Source organism: Pleurodeles waltl, chromosome 12, assembly GCF_031143425.1.
Source record: "Pleurodeles waltl isolate 20211129_DDA chromosome 12, aPleWal1.hap1.20221129, whole genome shotgun sequence".
Lineage (NCBI taxonomy): Eukaryota > Metazoa > Chordata > Amphibia > Caudata > Salamandridae > Pleurodeles > Pleurodeles waltl.
Window position 1 is genome coordinate 67889012 of NC_090451.1, and position 21874 is coordinate 67910885.

The 21874-nt window shown below is 44.9% G+C and overlaps 1 protein-coding gene across 1 annotated transcript in view; it reads left to right on the plus strand.

Annotated features, from left to right (window-relative positions):
- Positions 1 to 21874, plus strand: part of ZFR2 (zinc finger RNA binding protein 2) — a 641917-nt gene that overhangs the window by 567758 nt on the left and 52285 nt on the right. Inside the window, exon 18 of the mRNA XM_069216682.1 lies at positions 19024 to 19121. Coding sequence (XP_069072783.1) covers positions 19024 to 19121 — 98 coding nt within the window. The remainder of the gene's footprint in view (positions 1 to 19023; positions 19122 to 21874) is intronic.

Below are 21874 nucleotides of genomic sequence, written 5' to 3' on the forward strand. Positions count from 1 at the left end.
GAATTCGGACACTTAAACCTCACCCAAGAATGTATGGAAGTCATAAAGCAAGCTAGAAGACCATCCACTAGACACTGCTATGCAAGCAAATGGAAAAGGTTTGTTTGCTACTGCCATAATAATCAAATTCAACCATTACACGCATCTCCAAAGGATGTAGTGGGTTACTTACTACACTTACAAAAATCAAACCTGGCCTTCTCTTCCATTAAAATACACCTCGCAGCAATATCTGCATACCTGCAGATTACCCATTCAACTTCACTATTTAGGATACCTGTCATTAAAGCGTTTATGGAAGGCCTCAAAAGAATTATACCACCAAGTACACCACCCGTTCCTTCATGGGACCTCAACATCGTCTTAACGAGACTCATGGGTCCACCTTTTGAACCCATGCATTCTTGCGAAATACAATTCCTAACCTGGAAAGTTGCATTTCTCATCGCCATCACATCTCTAAGAAGAGTAAGTGAAATTCAGGCATTTACAATACAAGAACCTTATATCCAAATACACAAAAATAAGGTAGTCCTAAGAACCAATCCAAAATTTCTACCAAAGGTTATTTCACCGTTCCACTTAAATCAAACGGTAGAACTACCAGTGTTCTTCCCGCAGCCAGACTCGGTAGCTGAAAGGGCACTACATACATTAGACATCAGAAGAGCACTAATGTACTACATTGACAGAACAAAACAAATCAGAAAAACAAAACAACTGTTTATTGCATTCCAAAAACCTCATACAGGAAACCCAATATCAAAACAGGGTATAGCCAGATGGATAGTTAAATGCATCCAAATCTGCTACCTTAAAGCCAAAAGGGAGCTGCCCATTACACCAAGGGCACACTCAACCCGAAAGAAAGGCGCTAGCATGGCCTTCCTAGGGAATATTCCAATGCACGAGATATGTAAGGCAGCCACATGGTCTACGCCTCACACATTTACTAAGCACTACTGTGTAGACGTGCTATCCGCACAACAAGCCACAGTAGGTCAAGCCGTACTAAGAACTCTATTTCAGACTACTTCCACTCCTACAGGCTTAGCCACCGCTTTTGGGGAGATAACTGCTTACTAGTCTATGCACAACATGTGTATCTGCAGCTACACATGCCATCGAACTGAAAATGTCACTTACCCAGTGTACATCTGTTCGTGGCATTAGTCGCTGCAGATTCACATGTGCCCACCCGCCTCCCCGGGAGCCTGTAGCCGTTTGGAAGTTATCTTCAACTTTGTACACTTTGTAAATATATTACTTAAACCTTAACTGGTACATACTTATTCACTCCATTGCATGGGCACTATTACTAACACACACAACTCCTACCTCACCCTCTGCGGGGAAAACAATCGAAGATGGAGTCGACGCCCATGCGCAATGGAAGCAAAGGAGGAGGAGTCCCTCGGTCTTGTGACTCGAAAGACTTCTTCGAAGAAAAACAACTTGTAACACTCCGACCCAACACCAGATGGCGGGCTATGCACAACATGTGAATCTGCAGCGACTAATGCCACGAACAGATGTACACTGGGTAAGTGACATTTTCATTCTTGCAATATGGCTATGTGTGCTCACCTGCGTTTAAGGTAGTTATACACCTTATATCGCTTGGATATATTATTTAACCCCCTGATGTTCCAGGTTATTAATTTGTATTTTGAGGTCATAGCCTTGATTTGATGGTTGTTGGCTGCTATTAGGGGAAGGTCCCAAGGGCAATTTGTTGTTACAACTACCTGTCGAATGTCTAGATCGAGAATTATGTAACGCTCTTGGACTCAGTGCACGATGTCCCCCTGAAACTAATTGAACTAACCTATACCCCAACTCCCATTCCCCAGGACCGGCAACTAAAACTCTTCCCGTCCAAACTGTTAACATTCCTATTATAATATCCTATAGGTGGGTGGCGTGTCAGGGGCCGAGAGCACGTGGCCCGAACCGTTCCCGGGGCCCGGCCGCATCATGATCATTTCTTTATAATATCCGCTTTTGTCGCAAATTTTTAACAATTCTCCGGGGCGAGAGTTGTACTGGGACCACAGTCAAAGTTAATTGATTTTGCTTAAGTACTCACGGACAGATCGGTCTGCACATAGTAAGATCATATAATTTCTTCTGAGTTTCCTGGTGTTATTTTGGGCAAGCTGGTAGTAGTGTCCCGCGAGGATATCGAAGAGCCCCCGCAGCTAGAATCAAGGTCCGAGAGGCTGCCAGAAGTCCGAGGTCTATGGCAGGTCCCCCGCTCAGGGCAACAGCTGCATCCACGGCGTCTCGCATCTCCAGGAGTGATTGATGTTTTGGGGGGGGCCGCCTCCGTAACCCGCCTAGAGAATCTGTGTGTTTCTTCCCCGGCTTGCGGGGGAATCCGGGGGGGGGGGGGGGGAGAGGGGGGGCGAGGCGGTCAAGTTCAGAGATTCCAGCCACTCCCCCACCAGATGCGGCGACAAGAAGAAATGCGTTTTCCCTTCATGTTCTATTCTGAGCATATTTTATCCCATTTTCTCGTAGAGTACGTTTATTTTCGTGGAAGGAGGCTCTTTGTGCCTGGGTTTCTTTCGTGGAATCCGGGAAGATCATGACCCGTTGGTTGTTACATAAAGTTTCGCCTAGATGCCGTGATTGTAAGAGTATATAGTCTCTGTCTTTGTAATGCTGCAGTTTTGTTATGATAGGGCGTGGTCTAGCTCGCGGCGGAGGTGCCCTGCTGGGTATCCCATTTGCTCTTTCTATTGCAAAGTAGGCCAAAAGGCCCTCAGGGGCCACTGTGTTCCTAATCCAATTTTCCAAAAAGGATTCTGTGCTGTCTGCTGAGGATTCCGAACCTTCCGGTACCCCAATAAGTCTGAGATTGTTCCTCCTTACTCGGTTTCCTGCATCTTCAGCTCTGGTTTCTAAAGTTTTAATTCGGGCAGTGATATGTGTTATTTCCTTAGATGCTGTTTGTTGTGCTACGGATACTGCAGAAGAGATTTTTCGTTCGTCCCCACTCTCTCTTTCAGTTTACGGTGGTCATCTCGTAACAGTGAGAGGTCCAACGACAGATTGTCAATTTTTAGTTCAAGTGCTTCATGGGATTCTTTAATGGCTAGGAGGATCGTGTCCAGCGTTGTTTCTTGAGGAGTCAAATTGTCTGTGCTGGCTAGGTTGGTGGGTTGAGTAGGGTGTTTCACATTTGCGGACTCCGTTTGACTTTGGTTTTCATGTTTTTTAGTTTTCCCCATGTTTAAAACATTACTGTGAGTGGGAGGGATGAGTTGTATGCCCAAACTACTGGATGGGTCCGAGTCACCGGACTCCGCTCAGCTGATCCTTTTTGTACTCCCTGGGCTTCCCTCTCTTCTCCCAGGTTCCAATCAGGGGGGAGGAGAGACCTTTCCACTCTGAGTTTCCCGTTTGCGTGCACCGTCTATAGGATCCTCTCAAACCCAGGAGAGAGAGAGGTAGTCGGGATGCGAAGTGTGTTCAATGACCCGTTCCCCTCTGGGCCAGCACTGTATGGGGGATGGGGTGTCGTCTTCTGGATGCGATTTCACACATTCTGCACGCTTTTAGGCCTGGGATCGTGTATGTTTTACGGCACGTAAATGGACCAATCTAGGTACTTTAGGCAGTGTCATTGAGCACTAGGCCTTCCCTGGGTATCCAAGGTTTTTCAGTAAATATTTTCTGTTTGCTGGCTCGCCCCGCCCCGGCAGACGGACCCCCTGTAGCGGGCGGCATCTCTTGGCCGTGCTTATTCTTACATCCGGGAGCACATTCGGTTGGGGAATTGGTGAGAGCCCCTCACGTTCCAGCCGGCACTTTTTACAGCTCCCGGATGTCTGCCGGGCCAGCCGTTGCGCTCACCCCGTCCCCCAGTAGCCGCACTCCGCTCCTCTCTCTGTGTGCGGGTGGGATTAACAGGTTCCCCCGCCCGCTCACTTCCGCACTCACCGGACTTCCTCGATCAGCCTGGGGGTCAAAACTCCTCCGGCGGACTCCCCAGGCCGCGGTGGTGGCCTCCGGCCGACGCGGGAGCTCCGGACCTCTGTTTCTGTCCTCTTTCCTCAGTCGACCGCCTCGATGGGTGCGGTCGCCATTTTGTCTTTTCTTGGACGTCGGGGAGTTCGCGTCCAGCTGCGGTTGCGGGGGTGGAATCTTCCTGGACACGGTTTCCTCTGATGCCAGCCGTCCACCGGGGTTGATTCCGGCGGTTAACCGACTGTTCGGTGAACTTTGCGCGGTGGTAACGAAGGCCGGGCCCCGATCGCAGCCCCAGAGCTCTGCGCTAAGCTTGCAGCCTCATTGGCTGCCGGCCACCCCCCCACACCCCCCCAAGGCCGGCCCCCTGTTGTTGGTGGTGCACTCTTGGTGTCTACCTAAACTTTGCCCTGTGGACACCTTAACCCTCGAAGACTGGGATAGTAATTAGAGTACTTATCTGCAAATTGTACTGTTAGTTTTCCCCCGTAGGGACTGCATTGCTTTCTATGAGAAATTGCACGGTGTCCACTTTTGAAACCGAAAAGTATTACTTATCTGTAAACTGTTTTATCTGTGAATTCTAAACAAATGGCATTTAATACCTGAAAGTGATACATTCTTGAAACTGTACTTACCTGCAACAAAGATCCTTTTGGTTCTAAAAAATAAAGGAACAAAGTGTTCGATGGCATCTGTCGCTGTAGATACACATGGTCTGCATAGCTCGCCATCTGGTGTTGGGTCGGAGTGTTACAAGTTGTTTTTCTTCGAAGAAGTGTTTTCGAGTCACTGGACCGAGTGACTCCTCCTTCTGTGCTCATTGCGCATGGGCGTCGACTCCATCTTCGATTGTTTTCTTTCCGCCATCGGGTTCGGACGTGTTCCTGTCGCTCCGAGTTTCGGAACGGAAAGATAGCTGAAAACAGAAGATTTTCGACGTATCGTTGCGATCCGGTTCGAGATAAACACATACGACAACGCATTGAACATCGAAGCGCTTCGGTGCCCTTCGGGGTAGATTTCGGCACACCGTCGGGGCCTAGTCGGCCCGACCGCGTGGAGAACAACGCCGATGGAACGGACCCCGTTTCGATTCTGCCCTGAATGCCACAACAAATATCCCTATACGGACCAACACTCGGTCTGTAACCTGTGCCTGTCACCCGAGCACAGCGAAGAATCCTGTGAGGCCTGTCGGGCGTTCCGGTCCCGAAAAACTCTGCGCGACCGTCGAGCGAGAAGACTGCAGATGGCGTCCACGCCAAAGGAGCATCGACAGTTCGAGACAGAAGAGGAACAGGAGGAATCCTTTTCCATCCAGGATTCAGACTCCGACGAACTCGACAATACAAAAACTGTGAGTGAGACGTCGAGATCAGAAATTAAAAAAGGCAAAAAGGCCCAGGGGACGCCACTGCCAACCGGCCATGGCTCAACCCAAATTCACGGTGACCAACAATCGGCACCGAAAAAGGCCCATTCAGTGTCGACATCGTCCGACTCCGGTCGAGACACCGGCACGCAGCCTCCTCGGGACCGAGAGAGTGCTAAAGAGAAGCATCGACACCGAGAGTTCGGTGTCGACATGGATCGACGCCGAGACAGTGGCGCCGAAGACCATAGAGGCCAAGATTTTTCGGCACAAAAGAAGAGGAAGGTTACCTCGGAGCCGAAAAAACAAACAACAGGGTTTTCGGAGCCGAAAAAAGCACCAACAGACCCAGTTTCAGGCTCCTATACTGAAGAACTTTCTATGTCTTCACAAATGAAAAGACACAGATTCGAACAGGAACTGCAATCCACTGAAGTGGATCACACGCAAAAGCGTATCTTTATTCAGCAGGGGACAGGAAAGATCAGTACCCTTCCACCTGTCAAAAGAAAGAGAACACTTCAGTTTGTAGCACGAGAGGCTCCTCAGCAACAAACAGCAAAGACGGTAACACCTCCTCCCTCGCCTCCACCTGTAACTCCGGCTTCGCCAACTTACACCCCGTCACATTCGCCAGCTCACACCGCCATGAGCCACGACGACCAAGATCAAGACGCGTGGGACTTGTACGATGCACCAGTGTCTGATAACAGCCCAGACACATACCCAACTAGGCCATCACCACCTGAGGACAGCACAGCCTATTCACAAGTGGTGGCTAGAGCAGCTCAGTTCCATAATGTGGAACTACACTCTGAACAAGTAGAGGATGACTTTTTATTTAACACCATCTCCTCCACCCACAGCTCCTACCAAAGCCTGCCTATGCTCCCAGGCATGTTACGCCATGCAAAGGAGATCTTCAAGGAGCCAGTTAAAAGTAGGGCAGTAACGCCTAGAGTGGACAAAAAGTATAAGGCGCCTCCTACGGACCCTGTATTCATCACCTCTCAGCTGCCACCAGATTCTGTGGTGGTAGGGGCTGCCAGAAAATGGGCAAATTCACACACTTCTGGGGATGCACCTCCCCCAGATAAAGAAAGCAGAAAGTTCGATGCAGCCGGGAAGAGGGTCGCTGTCCAGGCAGCAAACCAGTGGCGCATCGCAAACTCACAAGCGCTGCTAGCGCGATACGACAGAGCCCACTGGGATGAGATGCAGCATCTCATTGAACATCTCCCAAAAGATCTACAAAAAAGAGCAAAACAGGTTGTTGAAGAGGGTCAAAACATTTCCAACAATCAAATACGCTCCTCTATGGATGCAGCAGACACAGCCGCAAGGACCATTAATACGTTGGTTACCATCTGTAGGCACGCATGGCTCAGAACGTCTGGATTCAAGCCAGAAATTCAGCAGGCAGTACTTAACATGCCAGTAAACGAAAAACTTCTGTTCGGTCCGGAGGTCGACACAGCCATAGAAAAGCTCAAAAAGGACACTGACACTGCCAAGGCCATGGGCGCACTCTACTCCCCGCAGAGCAGAGGATCTTATACCACCTTCCGCAAAACACCTTTTAGAGGAGGGTTTCGGGGTCAGGCCACACAAGCCAGTACCTCACAGTCCGCACCGTCCACCTACCAGGGACAGTACAGGGGAGGCTTTCGGGGCCAGTATAGAGGAGGGCAATTCCCTAGGAATAGAGGAAGATTTCAAAGCCCCAAAACCACTACCAACAAGCAGTGACTCACACGTCACTCACCCCCCCCCCACACAACACCAGTGGGGGGAAGGATAGGTCAATATTACGAAGCATGGGAGGAAATAACTACAGACACATGGGTCCTAGCAATTATCCAACATGGTTATTGCATAGAATTCCTGCAATTCCCTCCAGACATACCACCAAAATCACAAAATTTATCAAAACACCATTCACAGCTTCTAGAGATAGAAGTTCAAGCACTACTGCAAAAAAATGCAATAGAATTAGTACCAAGCACACAAATAAACACAGGAGTTTATTCACTGTACTTCTTGATACCAAAAAAGGACAAAACACTGAGACCAATTCTAGACCTCAGAGTAGTAAACACATTCATCAAATCAGACCACTTTCACATGGTCACACTACAAGAAGTGTTACCATTGCTCAAAAAACACAACTACATGACAACCCTAGACCTCAAAGACGCATATTTCCATATACCAATACATCAATCACACAGAAAATATCTAAGGTTTGTATTCAAAGGAATACATTACCAATTCAAAGTATTGCCTTTCGGTTTAACAACCGCTCCAAGGGTATTCACAAAATGCCTAGCAGTAGTCGCTGCACACATCAGAAGGCAGCAAATACATGTATTCCCGTATCTAGACGACTGGCTAATCAAAACCAGTTCGCTCACACAATGCTCAAACCACACAAATCAAGTCATACAAACCCTCTACAAACTAGGGTTCACCGTCAACTTTGCAAAATCCAACATTCAGCCAAGCAAAGTACAGCAATATCTAGGAGCCATAATAGACACGACAAAAGGAGTAGCAACGCCAACTCCACAGAGAATTCACAATTTCAACAGAGTCATTCAACACATGTCTCCAAATCAAACAATACAAGCAAGAACAATACTACAGCTCCTAGGCATGATGTCCTCATGCATAGCCATTGTCCCAAACGCAAGACTGCACATGAGGCCCTTACAACAGTGCCTAGCCTCACAGTGGTCTCAAGCACAGGGTCACCTTCTAGATCTGGTGTTAATAGACCGCCAAACTTACCTCTCGCTTCTATGGTGGAACAGTATAAATTTAAACAAAGGGCGGCCTTTCCAAGACCCAGTGCCACAGTACGTAATAACAACAGATGCTTCCATGACAGGGTGGGGAGCACATCTCAATCAACACAACATAAGAGGACAATGGAACATACATCAAACAAAACTGCATATAAATCATCTAGAATTATTAGCAGTTTTTCAAGCACTAAAAGCTTTCCAACCAATCATAACCCACAAATACATCCTTGTCAAAACAGACAACATGACAACGATGTATTATCTAAACAAACAAGGAGGAACACATTCAACGCAGTTAAGCTTATTAGCTCAAAACATATGGAAGTGGGCAATCCACCATCAAATTCGCCTCATAGCACAGTTTATTCCAGGGATCCAGAATCAACTGGCAGACAATCTCTCTCGAGATCACCAGCAAGTCCACGAATGGGAAATCCACCCACAAATTCTGAACACCTACTTCACACTCTGGGGAACACCTCAAATAGACTTATTTGCAACAAAAGAGAACGCAAAATGCCAAAACTTCGCGTCCAGATACCCACACAAGCAATCCCAAGGCAATGCCCTATGGATGAACTGGTCAGGAATATTTGCTTACGCTTTTCCTCCTCTCCCTCTCCTCCCTTATCTAGTAAACAAATTGAGTCAAAACAAACTCAAACTCATTTTAATAGCACCAACGTGGGCAAGACAACCCTGGTACACAACACTGCTAGATCTTTCTGTAGTACCCCACATCAAACTGCCGAACAAACCAGATCTGTTAACGCAACACAACCAACAGATCAGACACCCAGATCCAGCATCGCTGAATCTAGCAATCTGGCTCCTGAAATCCTAGAATTCGGACACTTACAACTTAGCCAAGAGTGTATGGAGGTCATAAAGCAGGCCAGAAGGCCATCCACTAGACACTGCTACGCAAGTAAGTGGAAAAGATTTGTTTGTTACTGCCATCATAATCAGATATAACCACTAGACGCAACTCCAAAACATATAGTAAATTACTTGCTCCATTTACAAAAAGCAAAGCTAGCCTTCTCTTCTATTAAAATACACCTTGCAGCAATATCTGCATACCTGCAGACTACCTATTCAACTTCCTTGTATAGGATACCAGTCATCAAAGCATTCATAGAAGGTCTTAAAAGAATTATACCACCAAGAACACCACCTGTTCCTTCATGGAACCTAAACGTGGTCCTAACAAGACTCATGGGCCCACCTTTCGAACCCATGCACTCTTGCGGAATACAATTCCTAACCTGGAAAGTTGCCTTTCTCATCGCCATTACATCTCTGAGAAGAGTAAGTGAAATTCAAGCGTTCACAACACAGGAACCTTTTATACAAATACATAAAAATAAGGTCGTCCTACGACCTAATCCAAAAATTTTACCAAAAGTTATTTCACCGTTCCATCTAAATCAAACGGTAGAACTACCAGTTTTTTTCCCACAGCCAGATTCTGTGGCTGAAAGAGCACTACATACATTAGATGTCAAAAGAGCATTAATGTACTACATTGACAGAACAAAGAACATCAGAAAAACTAAACAGCTATTTATTGCATTCCAAAAACATCATGCAGGTAACCCAATATCAAAACAAGGTATAGCCAGATGGATTGTTAAATGCATCCAAATCTGCTACCTTAAAGCAAAAAGACAACTGCCCATTACTCCCAGGGCACATTCAACAAGGAAAAAAGGTGCTTCAATGGCCGTTTTAGGAAACATCCCAATGCATGAAATATGTAAGGCAGCCACATGGTCTACGCCTCACACATTCACCAAACACTACTGTATAGATGTGCTATCCGCACAACAAGCTGCAGTAGGTCAAGCTGTATTAAGAACTCTATTTCAGACAACTTCTACTCCTACAGGCTAAACCACCGCTTATGGGGAAATAACTGCTTACTAGTCTATGCAGACCATGTGTATCTACAGCGACAGATGCCATCGAACTGAAAATGTCACTTACCCAGTGTACATCTGTTCGTGGCATCAGTCGCTGAGATTCACATGGGCCCACCCACCTCCCCGGAAGCCTGTAGCAGTTCAGAAGTTACCTTCAATTTTGTACATTTGTATATATATTATTTAAACCTTTAATAGGTACATACTTACACATTTCATTGCGCGGGCACTATTACTATAGTACAACTCCTACCTCACCCTCTGCGGGGAAAACAATCGAAGATGGAGTCGACGCCCATGCGCAATGAGCACAGAAGGAGGAGTCACTCGGTCCAGTGACTCGAAAACACTTCTTCGAAGAAAAACAACTTGTAACACTCCGACCCAACACCAGATGGCGAGCTATGCAGACCATGTGAATCTCAGCGACTGATGCCACGAACAGATGTACACTGGGTAAGTGACATTTTCAATATTTTTGATACATAAAAAATTTGGCCTGGAGTTAGTCATTGAGTGTGTACAACAAATGTTTAGCAATACCCTCTGATAAGCCTAATTGCTTGACCACACTACCACAAAAGAGGACATTAGTATTAGCTACTTTAGCTTCTGTAAAGCCTCTGGGGATCCACTGTACTCTGTGCACAATATACCTTACTTTGGTATAGTCTGTACAGAGCCAGCTTCCTACAGGTACAGCATGTGCAACACCTTCCTTTTGCATCGTTGGGTCTTCATTTGTAGTTATGAAATCTTGAATAACTTTCCGCTGCATGCGCATACCCTTTTTGCTAAGCTTTCATTCATGAAAACTGGATCACAGAATGTCTTTATCTAGTTGTTCATATTCAGATTTATGAAATGGAAGCTTAACAAAGGCCTCATTTTTCTCAGAATGTTCAAAATAATCCATCAGATGAATGTCGTAGAAGTGAATTGCAGCATCCTTTGCAGCTGAGAACAGGACGATACAAATGCAGCGTTATAGACTTACATTGTAACCCAAGAGAGCAAAGAAGGCTGTCCCTTTAAGAACCTGGAAGGCACCCCCTCTTAGCATTGTACCAACATGTGCCTCCTTGAGTTGGTTCTTTTTTCTGGCTCTTGAAAGAATGATGTCAGATGTGATGATTTTTAACTCCGAAATCTTCCTTTTTTCCTGTAAGGAAAAGATTTGTATTTGATTCTATTGACGTCTTTTCATTCAGCAGTCAGAATGCCATCTCTTTTTTCTATGTGCCCCTCATATGGAAGAAAGCAGTTATTGACACCCACATGGTAGAAATAGCTTGTTTTCTTGCCTCATATTTTGAGATTGAATCTGACATCTGTAAGAAGATGTCAAAAACTACATTCATAGACAGAGAGGTCATGTTGGAGTTTATGAGGTTATAAGAGTTGAAAAAAGACAAGGCTAGAAAGATCGTCCTCTCAGCCAGTGTGGTTTAACAGGCACAATATGTATAACAACAAACTTTCTTTCTTGTTGTGCAGTCTGGGAGATTCAAATTAGAGACCTTTAACCATTCAACCCAAAGAACTTTATTGGCATCTGGAGTCATGGTGACCAGCAAGCTCTCTAAAATAATTCCTTATTTACAGGCAGGGAGCTTGATGACTCCATTCACAGAATGGAAGTGTCTCTTGCTAAGATAATCAACTTGCTTAATATGTTAGCATAGGAAGCTAGCTCTCTATATAGTGTACTAAAATGAAGTACACTGTGCAGAGAATCTTGTGGGTCCCCAAAGGTGTGCAGAGGCAGAATAGATCGGTCTAGTGCTCTTTTTGTGGTGGTGTGGGCGAGCAGGTAGGCTTATCAAGGAGTAGTGTTAAGCATTTGTTGTACTCACAGAGGCAATAAATGAGACACACTCAAAGAATAAAACCAAGACCAATGTAGAAAAATCACAGTTGCTTTTATATATGCTTTGAACCAAAGAACTTCGTTATAGGGTAAGCAGTTTTTACATTACAAATACTTGCCCATTTCAAAAATCAACAGTGCAAATTTCAGAGTCTTCAATGGTAACCTATGGGAGGAAAACAAGGATGAAGTTTCATAGGTATGTGCACAACTTACAATCCCAGTCTTCAGAGTGTTAGACTAGCACTGGGCAAGGTTCAGGTTGGTACCAAGAGTGCACCTACAGCGGCACGGGCTGCTGGCTACAGAGGTCAGTGTCGGTGCCCAATGTTAATCTGGGGAAGAGGGGGGGTTTGTAGTAAGGACGCGCTGCTCCTAAGTAAGTACAAGCGGTGGTCTCTGGGGGTTGAGGCAAGCACCTGGGGAGTGGGCCATTAGGCAGCACCAAACTTACACCCTCAGCGACACAATGGCGGCTGAGTACAGAGTGCCAATACAGTGTCAGGCGCCCTATGCTATCCAGTGGAGACGGGGGATTCGCTGAAGTGCTACTTACAGGTGAGTAAAGCAGGCTCAGGGGTCAATCTCCTGGAGCTGAGGGAAGTACAAGGGGGGACCACAAGGCTGCACCAAACTTACACCCTCAGCAGCACAGGGGGCGGCCAGGTGCAGAGTGCTAACACAGCGTTGGGCGCCCAGTGTTATTCAACAGAGGAGATTACTTTAAAAAAAGGGCTGCAGGCTCTGTCCACGAGGCCGAGAGAGGTCAACCCACAGTTGTACAGGTAAGTAGAGATGCAGGGGTTGTAGGGCCACAAACAGTCCAGCTTCCCAAGGCCCAGGGGCTCTAGGTGCAAGGGAGTCTTTTGGTGTTGGAAACAGCTTACCGGGCAGGTTGCATTCAGGGGGGAGCCCTCAGATTTAGGCTGCAGACGTTGCTGTGGAATCCGGCTGGGGTCAGCCTACGGTGGACTCTTCGTCAGAACCGCTGGGGAACCTTCCATGGAGTTATGGGCCACTTGGATTTATGCCAGGGGCATCGGGTGCAGAGGTGGTTCCAGGCGGCGGTTTCGCAGTTCCTCAGGCAGACTGCTTTGTCTTTATAGATGGTTTCTTATGGACAGGTCCACTGTCCACGGGAGTTCTTGGTCTTTATCAAAGGCTTTAGAGGTCACTGGGCTGCAGGTTATTTGAAGGCTGCAGACAGGCCGTTAGGGCTAGGGCCAAGTCAGTTGGTGTCTTCAGTTTTCTCCGCTGGGGCAACTTTGGTGTTGACCGACTCTACTAAGGTCGACAGGAATCTGATTCTAGATTTCAGTGGTGCCACCGAAATACTGAATTTAGAGCCATTACAGGGAGTGCCAGGTGGTAGCCAACGGGCTACTCACCTTTAGGGTGACTACACCCTTCCTATGACCACTTACTTTGGGAAGTTGCATAGCCCTAATCTTATTGGCCTGATTCATTCCATGCAAGTAGAAGGAATTTAAAAATTAGTGCATACTTCAGCTTACCCACCCTAAGGGTGGGACTGGCATGAAAGGGGCACACCTCCTAATTTACTTAATTTTCCTGCCAGTCCTGCTGCTAAAAGTGGGGTCAGGAACTGGGGGTTGGCCTGCTTTACCATTAGGAGAGGCCTGGGTCGCTTTTCAAAGGCAGCAGGGCCTTTAAAGCTCCCCGCCCTAGTATGTCCACCCTGCCGGGGAGAGGCGGTCACACCTCTGCCAAAAGCAGGCTTTTGTTCTGAGACCTGGAGAGCTTTGGCTTTCACCTCAGGAGGCCAGAACTCTTTTCTAAGGCAGCTGTACTTGTTTTGACCAGTCAGTGCCCACACTAGGAGTTGGTAGGTTTTCAGTGGGCACCTCTAAGGTGCCCTCTGAGTGCATGTATTAATAGATGCATCCCTGGATTCAGTGAGGGCTTATTAATACCACTTGTTTGATACCAAACATCCCTGTTGTCAGTAAAGCCATCATGTAGCTGGGGAACTCGTAATGATCAATGTCGACCACATGTATTTAAAATGGCTTCACTGTTCACCTACTATGTCTGAGAATCGACAAAGACATAGCAGGGGCATATCTGCTCATGCAGGTATGCCCTCACATGTAATATAACTAACGCTCCCTGCCTTTGGTACTGGAAGGCCTACTAGAGGGGTGGCATACATATATTGCATGCAGTGTAAAGGGGACAGGGCACACAGGCTGTGTGACGTAGTGTTTTCATTTTAGTTCTGCACCAAGACATGCAGCCTGGGAAGCACTGTGTGCACTTAGTGAGGGGTCCCTGGGGATGGCACAATTCGTGCTACAGCCCTCAGGAGCCTTTTAGTACCCCATGCCCTAGGTACCAGTGGTACCATTTACTAGGGACTTAGTGGTAGCTAAAGGTTTGCCAATTGGGGAAAATACTGTGCAGTTTTAGGGAAAGAGATCTGGCACTTGGGACCTGTTTAGAAGGGACCCAGTGCACATTCAGTCAAAATTGCACCAAAAACCAGGCAGAAAGTGGGGGCTGGCCATGTCAAAAGAGGCATTTTCCTACAGATAGCACATAAGAAAACCTCCCAAAAGATGTGGCTTGAGTATCTGTCAACCCCCTAAGAGCGCAGACTGCTTGAGGCATAGAGATTGAGCACTGACAAGGCTTTGTGCTAGAAAATTATGCAGCTCAACTCATTTTAGACGTTGCAACCCAAAACTCTCATTGAAAATATTTTTAATTTGTCTACACATTCCCGAGGAAGTGGTTTCACCTTTGTGTGATCCAGGTCTTTTGAGATGGCAATCTGTGTGTACTATAGATGACATACTCATACTTTCTTCTTATCTGGTGGAAGATCCAGAGATATAATTTTACTGCGATCTTGAGCTGCCAAGGAATTCACAGCACATTGATACCTGGTTTCTCAGTTCTCATTCTACGTTGTGTAGGATTTTTACACACAAGGGTTTTCCATATTGTTAGTTTCCACAGAAATTAAGTTTTGACACTGTGCTGCTGCACTCAGTATTTTTTACAGCCTACTTTATTTAAAGTTTGTTTTTCAAGAGGTGTGTTACAATAGTTTGTTTCCTGCCCATTTTATTCTCTGCCTCTAGAAAACCCTTTTTGTGAGTGAAGACAGGACTGAATGGGAGTTGGTGATAAAGTCGAACTAGCAGTGTGACCACTGCTCTTCATTCTGCAGTGGCAAGCTGTGAGCCATTTTGTACTGTGTCACACACAGGGTAGCACAACCAGTGCTGCTTCCCTGGGTCGACACTCTGCCTTAAATGCCTTTGGTACTACATACTAGAGATTTATAAGTATGTCAGTAGTTGCTAATTGGGCATAGACAATTTGACATATACTTTGTAAGGGGTTAGAACACTGGCACTGAGGTCTAGTTAGCAGGCCGCAGTGCACTCTAAGTTGAAACACCATCAGTATCACTTCAAAGAAATGTGGGGGTAAACATGCAAAGAGGCATTTCATCACAGTAATCTTGTTGGGCTGATGAGCCAAAAATCCTTCATGGCTGTTTTTTCACGCTACTTTTACAGCAACTGTGTTTTGGAGGGACCTCACTGATATCCTGTGATATTTCCTGCTCTTTGTCCTCTGCCGTTGACAGCATTGGAGACCCCAGATGCTAGGAAGAGGCCCATGACATAGACAAGAGGCGCTCACTACATAGAGGACCTTGACATCAGGCTGTCCATGGCGTTAAAAGACCATGACTTCTAGGGATTATGGGGGTTATAAAGTGTTTGCTTCACCATTTCTAAAGTTCTCAGAGAACACAATGCAGACATTTGTACCAGGCTCCTTATGATATGACGTATCTCTTGCTGGCAAAATTAGGGTGCCATCAGGTCACCATTTCATAGCAAGAACAATTAACTTGTTTTTGTATCTGTATAAGAAAAAAATGGCCCTTGTTTGCTCAATGGTGGCAGAGTCCAGCTATACAGCCTCCCACTTCCACACTGCCCTCCCCCTAGCAGATATGCTACTTGTTAGTGCCAGGTGAGATATGACTACATCACAATCACCATGATGGAACTCCTCTGGTTCCTCTTGCCATCCTGTGCCATCTCTAAAAGCTGCTGCATCATTAGAGAGCCACTAGAAGGACCTCCCCCTTGCCTATTTGGCTTGCATGTCCATCATCTTCGGTGGCCCTTGGCACATTCACAACCAGCAGGCCATCAGACTGGAGACAAGCGCAAAAAAGGAGAAAATAAAGCAGCAGCCCTTCTCCATTGGTGCACCTGGAATCTGGAGTTGACAGGCTGTATCATTCTAGACGCTCCTAATCGTGCTCCAGATTAGGAGATTTTTTTAAGTCACACCTCTGTTAATAACTGTACAAAACACTGTAGCAATAGTCCATTTTCATTCTTTAAAACGGCTACTCCTCCAGTTATATGATCACAATATCTTTGCCATTGACCCTTTTTAGTGGCAGTTTTGTGCTGTACAAATCCCACATACATATACACGCATGTGCTGGGAGTTTTCTCATCTGATTGTATTCATGCTTTTTCCTGCTGGAGCATGGGAGATAGAAAAAAGGCAGGGTTTTTGATGTTCATTTGCCAGCACACTGTGCCAAAAGAGCTGCCAACGAAGTGTTTCCCATGGCACTGCCAACTGAGGATCAGCGTTAGAAATGCATTGGTGTTTCCCCACCTCTAAATGTGGTGTATATACCGTATGTCAGAGGTCTTCAAACTAGGGAGCGCCCACGCCAACTCCTCCCCCCTCCCCCCCCCCCCCACGTCTGGACATATTTAAACATTGCCATCTTTATAAAAATCATTGTGAAAATTCTGAGGTGGGGCCCAATGATTTTTATTTTTCAACTGATGGGGCGTGGTATTAAAAAGTTTGGAGACCACTGCCGTATGTATAGCAATGAGGGCATCCACCACTCTTTAAATGAGCTGATTTGACTTAACGAAGAAACAACAGTTTAGAGATTGGGGCAAGAGATCTCACTTTAGGAACGGTATAACAAGACTGTATGCTTAGCAGTCAGAAATAACAATACTTGATCACTAAGGTAAAAATTTAAGATAGCTAAGGAATTAAAGAGTTACTAGGGATCATGATTAGCCTCATCTATTGATGCTAGGTAACAGAAAGTGGACAGGGAATGTGCACACATTGGTCCAGTAAGAGATTGCGCAACAGCTAGGAAGAAAAAGTCATGGATGGAAATAGAAGCCCACACTTGGGAAACAATTTCTAAAGCAGGAGCATTTGAAATGATAATTAAATGGGCTTAGTCAGAGATATGACGGAACACTGCAAATTTGGTGACTGGAGATGTGAGAGTGGGTTAGGGTACAAGTCGCTAGAGTAGAGTAGATCTATTCCCTCCACCAATCTCTGGTAAGGCTCCTCCTCTGAATAGTCTTTTCCAAAATAAGTGTTGTAAATAAAATGTTCATCTGGTTCTCTGATTGCATGAGTGAGAGTACATTGAATGTATGTCAGCTAGATCTCCTTCAGGTGTGCACCATTGAAAGCATAAGTGCTAAATTATTGTAGGCACAGAATAGTCCAGCCTCCGCTCTGGACCTCATAGCGGTTTTTACAAATATACTCTTTTTTTACACAGTGTTTTTCAGAAAAGCTTATTTTTTTAAATAAAAAAATAGGATACTCCATTTATTTGCTGTTTGTCCAAAGTCTGTTTTTTTCTTCAAGTTATCATTTGAAACGGCCATTAAATTAATAAACCTGACAAGAAAAAGATTTTCCTAAAACATATTTAAATAAAAAATTAAGAAAGGAGGTGCAAGTTGAATAGACAGACTACAGTCTTTAAATGCTTCAAAGCATACACAGCTCCTCTAAAGCTGCACCCTTAACCAGCACTGCATTGGTGTGGTGCTGGTTGCAGATCGTGCGGTGATTACAGCACGCATTTAAGCTGCTTTCCACTGGGGTGGCATGGTCTGAAATATAAAGGATCAATGTTTGAAATAAAATTGGGGCCCCTGCACAGAAATGATAACCTACGCATGGGGACACAAAAGTTGATGAAAATCGTTTATTGACATGTTGGCTAAAAGTCGAATTCCCTAAAGAAGTTTACAGTGGTAAACGAAACACGTTGGCTGTGTCTTTGGCTGTAACGTTTGAAATTTTGAACCATGTGATGTTCTTTTTTAAAGAAATAAAAGAAGGTATGGAACAGTGGATACTTTGATTGAACTTTTACTGTTTGATGTTGCATCGCTATTTATGTTTTGTCTGCTGGCTGTAAAGCACACCTTTGAGCAGCGGTTGCTTATAGTGCATGCACATCATCTTTTGCATCTATTGTTGGAACAAAGGGGAGGTGCTCCTCATTTAAGCTCGCTGCTTAGCATTTGTCACTTGAACTGTATTCATAGTTCTCCTTTGAGGGCATCACCGTTATAAAAAATAAAGTCTCTCGCTCTCTCTTCCCTGGGAAAAGGAAAGATGGGTTGAGTGCATACTGACCAAGAGCTTAACTTTCTGTAGCTAGAGCAACTACCACTGGCAGAGCATGATGGGATACTGGTGAAATCCTTCTGGTTTTCATGTCTCCAAAGTCTATTTATCTTCCTTTTTTTCTTTTCACTTTTCCATTAAAAAGTTTTGTGAGACAGGTTTTCATGACACTTTGCTTAATCCAGGGGTATATTGTATAATAAAATTGGCTTCTTTTTGTAAAAAAAAAAAATAATAATAATAATACAACAATTTGCCCATCAGATAGAATGCAAAAAATATAATTTTGTTTTTAGATTTGACTTTCCTAAAGAAAAAAGTTTTTTATATATTTTGTAGAAAGGTGCTCTGAGATCCTGGGTGTGGCTGCAAATTATATTTTCTTGGGAAATTTCTGGAAAGGAGACGTAGGACTACAGGGAAATAACTTTTCCATCTTGACTTAATTAGGACTGTAACCACCTTTACTTCTCAGTTCCAGTCCCCACATTTCTAAGGCAAATAAAAAATAATAAAATGTGTGGTTTCTCTTGTTGGTCTTTTTGTTCCCTAAAAATTAATTTTGTCTTTATTCCTTTTTTTCCACTACAGGTGGGCCAGGCTTGCAGGACCCATGTGAAAAAGAAGTAATGGATGCTCTTGAAACAATGACCAATCAGCAGAGGGAGGATGTTACTGCCAGTGCCCAGGTACCTGTTCTTCAAACTTTTTCCTTTTTATGCGAAATATTTCATTCTGCCCCTTGTCACTGAATATTTCCTTGACTGTCTGCTTTGCTAAGGTTCATTTCTCTGTTTCAGTACTTCTTCCTCTTCTGCATTAATGGCTAGAAGCTCCATCCCAAATGCAGCTGAAGTGGAATTTGAACCTATAGTTAACAGTCCCTACTAAGTTTTCCAAATCTGCAGTGTGTCACTGACTAAGCTACAGGGCTCTTACGTAATTTCATTTTGTAGCAAATAAGTAAACACTCCTTAACCATCTCACCTTTCTGTAGTTCTTTTTTGTGCATTTTTGGTGCACTCTTTCTTTGCTACTTTTGGTATTTTATATATACTTCTTGCTTCTTAAGCACATTTCCTCCCTTAATCAGCCTCTCATCCAGTAGACCGGTATGAAAAGGACTCATTTTTCTCACCAAAAATAATCTGGATGAATTTGCTTCCCATATGTCCCTATACATCCATTACCACTGTCTTTTTATTTTATCTTAATGTTTTTTCTGTGATCAAATCATTGTTAACACTCTGGTACTTTACGTCATGCCATTTTGTTTTTGCAGTTTTTGGTATAAGTTTGCTTTAATTTTATATCAAAGCATTCATTAGAATTACTTGAATACTTTTTCTGTTGTTGGTTTGTTTTTTCCATAATGATATTTCTTGTATCCACATAGTTGAATTGCATAGGCAAAGTCAATTTGAGCTGTTTCATTTGTCAGACCTTATAGCTTGGCGAAGGTAGACCTACCCATTACCTAATGAATGTGAAAGATTATTATGGTCACAGCACTTGTGGGCATTGCAAGGTTTTTTTTCTGTGTAAATGGAACACATGCAAGCCTCCATATTTTACAGGTCTTTGCCAGTTTAAATCCTATTGTTATATATTCATCATCTCAAAATGTGCTTCTTGTCTTTGCTGCCATATTGTGTGCAGCGTTTGCCAAAGAATTTGACAGATGTCTATTTAATGTAACAGCGGTTTGCTGCAAATGTAGTGTTGAAAATAATAGAGATGATTCCAGAAGCGCCCTGTCCTCCCTGAGTGGGCAATGGTTCCCTACTACTGCCTGCTGAGAGAAGTCGGCTATGAGACGACAATTTAGAAATTCCCTTCATTGTACTCAAAGTCCATGAGCAAGAGCCAATTAAAACATGACAAAATAGCTCCTTCTGCACAAATGAGTCAACAGAGAAGAATGAGAAAGAACAGAAAACGAAATCACTGTAGAAGGTTTAAGTTACAGGAAGAATGAGTGGAATTTGACTGACAGAGATGAAGAGGGAAAGCCTAGCAGAAATCTTGGATGATGCTGATGGCATGAGTGACTTGTAGGAACATGTGAGAAAGGAGAAAAACAGAACAGAGAGTGAGAGATTGGGAGGAGAGAAAAAGACAGATAAGGGCTGAAGGAAATGACAAACAGTGCATGTGGAGCAGTGAGTAATAGAGTTGAGGAATGTGCAACTGAAGAGGTAGGAAGGGAAATGCTCATAGAGAGTGAGGGAAAGGTATGATAAGAGTGTTAGTGCTTGAAAGAGAAGAGAAAAGTCCAGAACAGAAAATTGGGGGACATTGAATGAAGAGGAGGAAAATTAACAAATGCTTTAACACGAGCAGACTTTGAGTACCCAGTCCTCACAAGACAAAAAAATGTACATAAGGTACTTATTTGTGCACAGAAGAACCTGAAAAGAGTACATGCCAATGTAGATGGATGAGGAAAGAATGCTTGTTCATCTTGACTGTTCTGATTGTTCCAACAGATCTAAGACTGGTTTGGGAGTGTGCCATAGACCTGGAAAATGTGTATTTCCACATTCCAGTTACATAAAAGTTATAAGATGTAAAGTAAAGGCAAGCATTGGCAAAGGTGATCGGTCTGTCGTTGGCTGCCAGTCTTCTGGCAATCCTTGTTTTGTCATGGTTCTTGTAAACCTTTGGGAATATCAATCTAAAAAAGAAAAACATTTGTTACTTGCAAAAATGATATCTTGTAGAGACAATATCTACTTGCAGATTCCTTACCTTACAATATCCCCAGGCATCAGTTTGGATCCAGAGATTTTTCTCGAGCAGTACCCCTGCATGCCATTAGGTGGTGTCGATCAGCTCTGCGTCCAGCATCGTCCGTGCAGGAGATGTCACACGTCCTACATAGGCGCTACCCCGGCCAGCTGACGTCAGTTCTTTTTTTTTTCACTCCCGCCAGCGCTGATCCGAGGAAAGAGCTACCCTCTCATTCGTTTTCTGACTGAACTTTTTTGACTTTTTGTTGAATCCTTTTGAGTGTCGACACTCTTGGTACCTCGAGGATGTATTTGCGTACAAGCATGTTCAAGCCCTGGGGATCCTGCCATTGGGCGATGTCCGTAACAGGTGTCTGGAGCACAACCACGACATGAAGTCATGCTCCGAATGCAGAGCCATGAATCTGAAAGTTTTGAGGGAGCGATCCCTAAAGCTCCTTGCTTCCCGGCACTCAGCTCTGTGTCGCTCTTGGTCAAGAGGAAGGTCCCGAGAATGGTCACTGATGTTCTGCAAGGTACTTGGTCCAAACCCAGCAGGGGCTCCTGAACAGGACCCCTGCCCGCCACCATTGCCCTGCTCCAACAGACCCAGCATTCTCGACACAACACCCCACCCCCAGGAGCTTGGCTATCCAAGCCTCTGCATCCCAGGGTGCATTCCCTTCCGCACTTCCAGACAGGGAATCCAA